Source organism: Aptenodytes forsteri, unplaced genomic scaffold (genome assembly GCF_000699145.1).
Source record: "Aptenodytes forsteri isolate BGI_AS27 unplaced genomic scaffold, ASM69914v1 Scaffold366, whole genome shotgun sequence".
NCBI lineage: Eukaryota > Metazoa > Chordata > Aves > Sphenisciformes > Spheniscidae > Aptenodytes > Aptenodytes forsteri.
Genome location: NW_008794621.1, coordinates 1,080,217 through 1,090,205, shown reverse-complemented (window position 1 = coordinate 1,090,205; position 9,989 = coordinate 1,080,217). Strand labels below are relative to the sequence as shown.

Here is a 9,989-nt window from a genome sequence, read left to right as displayed (position 1 = left end):
TGAAACATAGAAGCAATTTTTAAATACCTATTAGGTCATTATGTATCTGGTAAATTGCCATGGTTATATATTTCTGAAACACTGAAAGAGAATTAAATGCTTTATTATTTCTGTTAATCTGTCATGGCAATTACCAAGAGTGCTTGAACTACCCTTGTTAGAAACAACACAAAATTGCACAAGGATCATCTTCACTATGACAAAGGTTGTGTGTTTAGGTGAAACATGTTCTGATTGTTCCAAGACTGATGTCTCAGGCGGAGAATCCTTTTATTGTCCCAGAAGGAGCCACATACCACACTGAAACATGCCCAGAGACTGTCAACTAATAAATCAGATTGTTTAAAGAATGCCTAACACTAGATGGAAGCCAATCAACATTCAGTGAACACTGAAAATATGCAGAACAGGTTAAGTATGACTTCTTAGACTCCTCAATTTGTATCTTTCAGAGGCATACAGTAGACATTTTGGTAGCTTTTAGAATTTCTACTGTTTACAGTTAAACACTTTTAGCCTCAATTTTCCACTCATTATGATTATAAATGGGACTTCTCTATAACACGACCTCAAATAGGGAGTCCCAATTCCCTTAGTTGCAGTTTCATTCCTCCTTACAGCATCAGTAGCTCCAAGCATCTAGCTGCAGCAGCTGTACTGCTTCCATGATGAAAGAATTAATGCTGAAGAAACACTGTCATTTTTTCTGTAATGTACCAGTGTTTTAGAGACAGAACATTAGTGATTCAATGCCTTTTGCTAATCTCAAGATGAGAGAATGAAGACAGCCTACAAGTGCAGCATGATGATCCCCTGCAGTAACTCTATTCCTTCATAAATCTGACAATTCTCTCATCCTGTAATGAAGCTGAAGTAATTAATTACCTTTTGTGTCTGGGCATATTTTGTACCTTGACAAATTAAAAAATACTACAAAGAAACCAAACCTCAGATGACATTTTGAAAGAAGCAGGCCACTGAAGTTGTATAGACACAAAAAGTTTGAAAACGTGGAGACAAAACTGCAATCTAAGAGAAGAAAGCCAAGAAAGCTTAGTTGATTGGTTTGTGTTAAATTACACATTGCTCTTTGATCACAACGTTCAAAATATCTTTAGGAGGAAAATGCTTTACCACTGACTTGCAAATGTACAATTCATACAAAACTGATCTTACCAAACCCAAAAGGGAACACATGTCTAGCACAGGATTAAAACACTGTAAACACTGAAATACTTTGAGCTTTTCTTTTTTTTTTTAAGGGGGGGAGGGGAAGGAGGGACATAAAACCAGGAGAGGCAAGACAGAAATCACTCATGAATTCCAAATATAACACCTGAACACCATATAACAAACGTTACCCTGCTTCTCGATCTCCTCTTTCCTCCAACTAGCTTCATAAATCGATTGTACTGCTCTTCTTGATTTGAGAGGTCCCTAATTTTTCTGATTTCTTCTTCTCTCTTTCTTCTCTCCTCTTCCTCTTCTTGTTTCCTCTGGTCTTCCTCTTTCTGACGCCTGTCTTGTTCCTTTTGCTGCTGCATCTTCTTTGATGTCTTTGTCTGTTGTTTCCTCAAAGCTTGCTTGGCTTTAAATAAAAAGATATGTGATTAACCCCACCTTATCTAAACAGTTCCCCCTAATCCTAGATTCTTCAAGAGCTTTGAGTAGACATATGGGGTTTTAGAAAGATTAAAGGCTCATTGCCCAATGTTTCACATAACATACAATGTTTTTTTTTTATTTCAGAGGTCATGCCATTGATAACCATTTCAGTAACATTAAACTTATTACCTGTAGCACTAGTTTTTTTTGTTGAATGTGCTTTTGTACTGGCTTTGACTTTCTGTGTTACACTTTTCGTTTTTGTTAATTTTTCCTTGCTTTCCTTCATCACCTGTTGTTCTTTTTGCTGCCATTTTTTACTAGCAGACTGAAGTGCAAGAAGCCTAAGTTGCAATTCAGACATCTCCTCCTCATCATCAAGCAGTTTCTTGAGAAGAAAAGATAAAAAAGGATAAGACAAAAAGTCAAGAAACATCATTTAATAACTAAATCTTTTTTGAAAAAGTCTTTTGAAGTCTGTCCCAAAATTATTACCAAGAGAAAGCTTAAAAATCCTACTGTACTGGTAAGTGTTATTCCTTAAGAATGGACTGTTTCTATTACTGAAACATTTCTGGACTGCAATTTGGAAAAAGCCATCAGAGTATCATAATGCAATTATGCCTCATATACGGAGGAATACTTTCTTACCTTTTCAGATATAACATCTGAACTGCTAAGCTTTCGCACTGATGTTTGTTCTTTGTCTTCTGTACCTTCCAAAAGAAAAATGCCATATTTTTGAGTGAGCTGTTTCTCATGAGACAGAGCTACATTAAAATGATGTGCAGAATTTAATCCATACAAACATATTTTATCAGTATCATTGGTACATAGTGTAAAACAGAATAGCAGTTGTATGTATAAGACCACATTAACAAACATTAATATAAACCTGGCACATCTGATGAAATCCACATCATGATGCCATAAGCCTAAGGCAAGATTTGTCATTTTTTAATAATTCTCTGTCTTAAGGTTGACACGTACTTCCCCAAGAAGCAGAGAAAAACTGATTTGGAGGCAAGGGGAAAGGAAGACTTCTTGCCATCTGTTTTATGCTACCATCTCGTATCAGCTGCTGTCCTGAGCATCTCAGATTCCACTGGCAGCTATTTTGAGTAACTGGTCAGTCTTTTGCAGAATTAAATATAAAGGCCCAAAGCTGCAGTAAGAACACACTTGCTCCATTTCATGCCAAAGGAAAATAGAAGAGAGTTATCCTAAGGAAATGAATAGTAAATAGTAATGCTCTCCTGCTAAGCATTAAGATGTTGGCATATTAATCTGTTAGACTGCCCAAAAGCCACATATCCATCTGATTATTACATAGTGTGTATATATACACATTAACACATTTTATATATAATATACATAATGCTGTATATTATAACATAATTTAATGATTATAGCTAACAGCTATTAATACAACTGATAGCAAAATTATAATTATATAATTTATATACAACCACACATATATATGTTTATCTGCATCAGAGGAAGGAAATAAACATTTAGAGAGAAGCTTGGAGATCTTTTCCTACATTAGTCTTTCTTCAGAGAGATATTCCTTCCCACAATTCAAATTGGTAGAAAGTAAGTCTGCACTCCGTACAGCTTTTCCTCTTCCTAGCATTTTATGAAGTCACATTCAGAGGGGCATTGTTTAAAATACACCAAGACCTTATACCTAAACAAAAATAGTATGTAGCAAATGCTGAAGGTCTTCCTGCTTGCAATTGCATGCATTTTTTAAAATCACACATACAAGAGGAAGAAAAATAATATATAATACCCATACGTATTCTAAAAGAAAATTCAAAAAAGTTATTACACTAAGCAAAGATCCTAACCATTCAGTCCACAGGATGGAAGTAGGGAGACGTAGATGGTACAACAGTTTCTGTGATGCAGACAGACATATGCAGGGACATACTACACAAACTAAAACGCTCTTTCAAACCAGAAGAGGACAACACAAGCAAAACAGACTAATGGGCAACAAGGGAAGGAAAGCCGGCAATACTGTAATGCCTTAATGTTAGAGCAGTTGAGCCACAGAGAATTAATTCTAGAAAGAGACACAAACTTCCCTGAGTTTTAAGACAAGTTCTTCAACTTGAACAGGTCTGGAGAAACATCCAGTACATTTAAAAAAATATAATAGGAAAACCAAATTTTGCTAATTTCCTAATATGTGCATAATCAAGTAGTATACATTCACTTGTACTCATGAATCTGCAGTAACTCACATCAGCTGGGTTTTTCGACTTTGGAAGCCTGTATTACACCGTCATAAATGGTCACTCATACATAATCTGACTGCTTTCAGATCATTCTTACATCATAGATTTGAGTGGTGTGCAAAAATTAAGACTCTCTTAACGTGCATACTATAGCATCTATTTTCACTATCATATGAACTGTATTTTCAACTTCAGTGTTGAAACTTCTAAGTTTTGAAGTTGGATTTTTTTTTTTTGAGACTGTTTTGCTTTTTAAATAGCTCTTTTACTCCTGCCTTGCTATGTTCTCTTCCTGCAGCCTATGTTTTTTCTTCTATGGTCAAGATCTGTTGTTTTTCCTCACGTCTCCCATTAAAAACTACATTACCTCTTAAAGAATACCAGAACCTGTTTTTTTCTTTATTAATAGGAAAGACTCAAGGGAAACAAATACCTAGAATGAGGCGGTTTGACTACTAATTATCAGTTTTCTCTTTCAGTTTCTTTACAGGCTTTGTCTTCTAAATTCTCATTCTGAAGTTACATATAAATCATTCCGACTTTCAGTGCTGTGGTCCTGCTTTTCTTCATATTCCTACTAATTACTCACCTGTATTCTTAACCCATCCATTTACTACTTTGTCTCTTCCCACTCAAATTGATAGTTTACACACATTGACAAATTAGCTAACATAAGATGACAAGTGATATCCACAAGCACACCCTCAACCACAGCAAACACTTACTAGAACTAGATGAAGCCTCAGAATAGGAAGTTTAAGCTGGCTGCCTTATTTTGCTGCAGGCTTAGAAGCAAGCTCAAGGACTTTTACCACAGGTCAGCTGGACACGATAATTTGTTTCTCCCTAACTGGTTCATGCATCTGAGCAATTATGCTCTTTGGCCTGCAGTCCAGAACTACCTGGACAAGACACTTATTCTACGCTTCGGTTGCATTTCTTCTACAAATCCTTTCTATTTCTGGCCTGTGATTTCTTCACTATTCATGAATATCAGTAACGACCAAAATAATTCTGGTGAAAATATCTCATAAAGGCTTGTTAGACTGAAGAAAACACGTAACAAAGATGAAATGCAGAAAGAGATGCCTCTAAATGTTACCTTTTCAGCTAAAAAAATAACCACATTTTGCTTCTGCAAAAAAGAACAAGGGAAAAACAGAAGGAAAATTTTCAGTGAAAGCCAATGATTTCTGCTGTGAACAGCAATTAAAACAAAAACAAACCAAAAACATGCTTCCAAGCATGTTTAAAACAGGAGTTAGGTACATTAAATATATAACTTAAAACATTTAATGTTTTAATTAAAATTAGTATTTTAATTAAAGTAAAATTTTCCCCAACACCTAACAAACATGATAGATAACGGCAAGCAAAAAGAACTTTACAAGCTAAAACAACTTTACCAGTATTTACCTTGGCCAGATTCTGTGACTTCAGATTTTTGTGATGACTGTTTTGTTCCTTCTTTGCCTTTTTTTAATCTGCTCCTCTCAGCTGGAGTAGGCAGTTTTTGTCTGAGAGGTTTCAGTTCAAATGCCTGAAAGGCTATAACCGGATTTTTCTCCTCAGGAGATACTTCTTTTATAGCATCTGTTGTAATACTGTCATTTTCTACAGTTATTTGGTCCTCAGCGTCCACTGTTTTATCATCATCTTGTTCATTTTCTTCCCTGTTGCTCAAAGCCAGTCTTTCATCTTTATTAATGTATTCAAGCTCTAATTGTATCTGCTTATACTTCAAGAGCAGATCCTCAAAACTTTCTTCCACAGAGTTTTCATTTTTAGAAGAGTAGTTCTGCTTTCTAGATGGGGACCTTCCAAAAGTTTTGGCTGAATTACTGGTCAAGAAAACTAAGACAAGAGCATGTATAACCTTAAGACAGTGGCAATGTTACCACTGAAGACTAAATTATGACAAACAGAACTTAAGATCATTCTCATTTATTTTATTTTAATTTTACCTTAAGGCTAGCTTGAAAAATATCCCTTATAAATAAAAGCAGCATGCAAAAGATGTATCCATTATTATATATTGACAGCTTAAATAAACATTTTCTCAAACCAACAATTTAAAGTATCCTACTTATGACAAGAATTTCATGAATTGCTGAGAGGTCTTGTCTCTTGCTCACACCATCTTCCCAGAAACAACAGCTGTAATGCTGAGAAGGTTCCCTATCACAAAGAGTAAGTCAGACTTCCAGAGTTCCTAAGTCAAATATTGACTCCCCATCTGACATTCTGAAAAAGACAGGTTAAATTCATTCTCACTCATTTTATTTCATAAAATGCTAAGTCTAGCCACAGCACAATTACACACTGCAGTAACTGTAGCTCAACAAATGAGGTAAGGCACAGAATAATCAACAACTGAAGGGAATTTAAAAAGTGGCTAAAGACTTGCAATCAAAACATTCAAAAAATGCTAAAAGAGGATTGGGAATTACTAATTACTCAGAAGAGGTTGTCTATGCACGCCCAAGGGATAGATTTTCTTGACAACATGTTGTCCAAGGCAGGCAATGGAAATATTCTTAGGCAACTGTATCCAGAATAAAAGTTCTCACTATTAGAGGTTCACTTCCTCTTACCTTAACCTGACACTCAAAAAGCTAAACTATCCTGTAAAACAATCATGCTCGAGGGAAAACCTTTTAGGATACCGAGTCAGGTTTGACTCATTCGACTTTCAGTATCAACCCCACTGTGATAACAGCTGACTCACACCCAGTTATGTGAAATGCTTTTTCATCAACATCATCGCTTAAAACAATAAATGGAGTAAAACTAAAAGCTAAAATAGGTGTCCTCTGAATGCAGACACACTGAAACCAGAGGATGATAACTTTATATTTGTCTTCTGCTCACAACATGGATGTTTGGATGTTTCCAAACTTGGAATGTTTCACTATGTTAACTTCTAACATAAGTATGAAGAATCTTGGTATGTATCCTACAAAAACAACTTCTGTAATATCAGGAAATGTTTTGCTATACAATGCTTTCTTAAGCTTCAGCACAAAAAGCAGAAACTAGTAAAGATAAACTAAAATCCGGAAGGCAATCAAACAATCTATAAATATGCTAAAAATACTAAAAGCTGTGTGCAGTATAACACCAAATTATGTAGTAAGCATATTGGCCAAACTCACTTCCAACACATTTCTACTTCCAAAAAGACAACTACATTAGTGATTTTGTGAGTCACAGGAAAGTCTGAAGCTAATTTTTATAACTGATGTTAAATCACTTAAAAGTCTAACTATTATTTGAAATACTTCAATAGCTTCTGGAGTCATCTAGAGTTGGGTAACAAGACAAAGCTTTGGGATGTTTTTTGTGCTCAGGATAATACAATTGCTAGAGCTCCCACAACAGTATTAATCAGAAATTCTGTGATTTGCATATTTACAAATTTTTTTTATATGTGGTTCTACACACAGAATGCAAGACTACATGGAGTGCTATGAAAGGCCGACACGCACATATACATTAAAACAACAATTATTCTTCAATCAGCTCAAGAGAAACTTTATCCTACAACCAAAAGAAGAGACCAACTGAAGAAACGGGGGGGTTTAAGAAAGGAAGAAAAATGTACGCTGTGAAGAGTTCAGAATTCAACAGAAAGTCACATTTTGGTCCCGTATTTCAGACTCAAAATTCCACAATTCTCTATGCCAGAATTTCTGCAGAATGACTATGCAACAGTTTCATGTTAAAGTTGCTAGGTATTAAAAGAGAAAAGCCTATTAAAAGCTAATACCCAAAGAAAAGTAACAAGAATTCTTGAAGTGCTCCACCGTGTCATTTACTCCATTTATACATATACTTCTACAAAGCATTGTGCAAAGTACTAGTTCCAAGAATAAAGAAAAAGAGACGTCTCTCTTTTAGCAGACACTTAAACATTTCACTTTACTGGGGGAATTCCAAATACCACTCCAGGCCCCGAGCCTCCTTGTACCAGTTGATGTGAAGGTCTCTTCTGAAGTCACATGCCCATGAACTACACCCCTACTCCATTAATATTAGCAACATGAAGGTATCTTAGTATTTAGGAATACTGTAATATCAACTCCTTTAGGTGGCAAGGACATGAAAAATACAGAAAAGAACTTACACTTCTTTAACTATATGATCCATAAACAACTGAATGTCACTTATTAAAGAGCAATAGCATTAGAACCTTCTCTATCATGTTTAAACAGAAGAGTGCATCTTAAGTATTGGGGGGGAAAAAAAAGGAAAAAAAAAAAGACTTCCTCGTTTTCTGCTTTTGGTTTGAAAATGGAATTATCAGTTTCTGAATACTCAAAAGGATGGTTATTAAATATTTGGGGGGGGGGGGGGGAAAGGAAAAAAAAAAAAAGACTTCTTCGTTTTCTGCTTTTGGTTTGAAAATGGAATTATCAGTTTCTGAATACTCTTTTAATTAAAAGGGAGAAGGACACTCTGTATCAGTATTAATAAGCATTGCAAGGTCTGTGTAGGATGATCAATACGTCTGCCCTGCAAATTACTCATTACACAGAAAGTAACCATTTTCTGGTACTCAGAGCCACACTGCAAATTAAGAGACTTAAAAATCTATTTTTCAGCACTAGAACCATCTTACTGTGCGACCTTGGGCAAATCACATCTTCACTTGCTGCCTCTCGAGATAAGATCCTTGAATGAAGAGTTCTTACGAAGACTTCAGTAATGCTGTAACTTTACCAGATGAGATTAAATAAAAGCATCTTTATCAGTAGTTTACATATTCCATCCCCATTAAAAAAAAAAAATTAATGAGATGGATCTTGTATCTAAAGTAACACAGGGATCCAATGAGTAGCTTTCAAAGCCTTAAATCCTGGCACAAGTAGGAAAAATTCCTGTTCCTGGGATCAACCAGCACAGTCAAGCAAACAACGCACATCCTTTGACTATTGGTACGGAGGGCAATAAAACACTCTAAGATTCTGGAGAATAGGTTTTAACCACTAGCTCTCTCGCTCAGTGTTTTTTACACTTGTCCACATTTTCAGTTAGGCAACAATGCAGTTACATCAAGTTTCACTACCAGGCTGCCCGTAAGTTACACTTGGCATCAGTTCTTTATGTTTTTTTCTATAGCAAACCTGGAAAATGAGAGGAGCTTTTTCCATCACTTTCACAGTTCCTACTCCTAAAAGGATTTAATATTAGAACTCTATTAAAAGTCACCTAACCAACTCTAAGAGCAACCAGTGGAGAACATCCTACAAGGAATGCTGGGTATGGCTTTATAGAGAAATAGAGCTTTCTTATGTTACCCAAACTCCTACATAAACCACATTCTGTTCATAGAGTCACAGTTCAACCTAGGTTTAGCTTTAAAGTTAGCTTTAGCTTTGTGTAACAGCCTCTGAAGGGCTGGAAGTAAAAATGAAAAAACAGTGGATCCTTCATTGCCCAATAAGGGAAATTAACAAGCTTCGGGTTTTAGCTTTACAACTGCGACACTTTAATTATATACATTAAAACTGCCGCACCAAAGACTGACCCCGCTTCACAGTACTCACACTTCTGGCTAGAAAAGCAGCCACCTGGGATCCAATCGACTAAGGCTTTGTTTCAGGCTACACTTTTTCCCTACACGGGACTGATCGGCCAGGTTGCAAGCCAGGTCACGGCAGTAATCCGTCTTCCCAGCAGCTTCTCCTTGAGAAGCTAGGCCCGCTGCCCCAACCAACCCCTGGGACTGGAAGGGGAGCCTCGCTCTCCGTTACCCCTACGGGAGTCCTAGCGCCAGAACGGGAGGAAAAAGCGTCTCTTCCCAGGGCTTTCGGCCACGTAACGCGGCACGGACGCACCCAGGCCCACCCCAGCAGCACGGCCTCCCCGCCTCCGCTCCCTCTCACGTCTCAAGGATACATTTTCGAGGCGAGGGCTCCCTCCAGCCCTGGCTGCTACTGAATCCGGCACCGCCGCCCCCTCCGGGCGGCCTCCCCGGAGGGTTGCCTCCCCGATCGCCGCCGCCTCGGCTCCTACCCCAGTGCCCTCCGCCCCTGTACGGCCGGCCTCGGAAGCGGAATCGGTCCAGGGCATTGTGGCTGCGCTCCCAAAAGGAGAGCCGGGGGGCCGGCTCGGAGTGCGAGCCCGACGGCACAC

At 37.4% G+C, this 9,989-nt stretch overlaps 1 protein-coding gene across 1 annotated transcript in view; it reads right to left on the bottom strand.

Moving 5' to 3' along the window:
• ZFC3H1 (zinc finger C3H1-type containing) overlaps positions 1-9,987 on the bottom strand; it is a gene marked incomplete at its 5' end in the record, with an annotated part of 44,518 nt that extends 34,531 nt beyond the window's left edge. The window contains 5 exons of the mRNA XM_009273240.1: positions 1,362-1,588; positions 1,795-1,993; positions 2,257-2,321; positions 5,268-5,684; positions 9,753-9,987. Coding sequence (XP_009271515.1) covers positions 1,362-1,588; positions 1,795-1,993; positions 2,257-2,321; positions 5,268-5,684; positions 9,753-9,987 — 1,143 coding nt within the window. The remainder of the gene's footprint in view (positions 1-1,361; positions 1,589-1,794; positions 1,994-2,256; positions 2,322-5,267; positions 5,685-9,752) is intronic.
• Between the last annotated feature and the right edge of the window lie 2 nt (positions 9,988-9,989).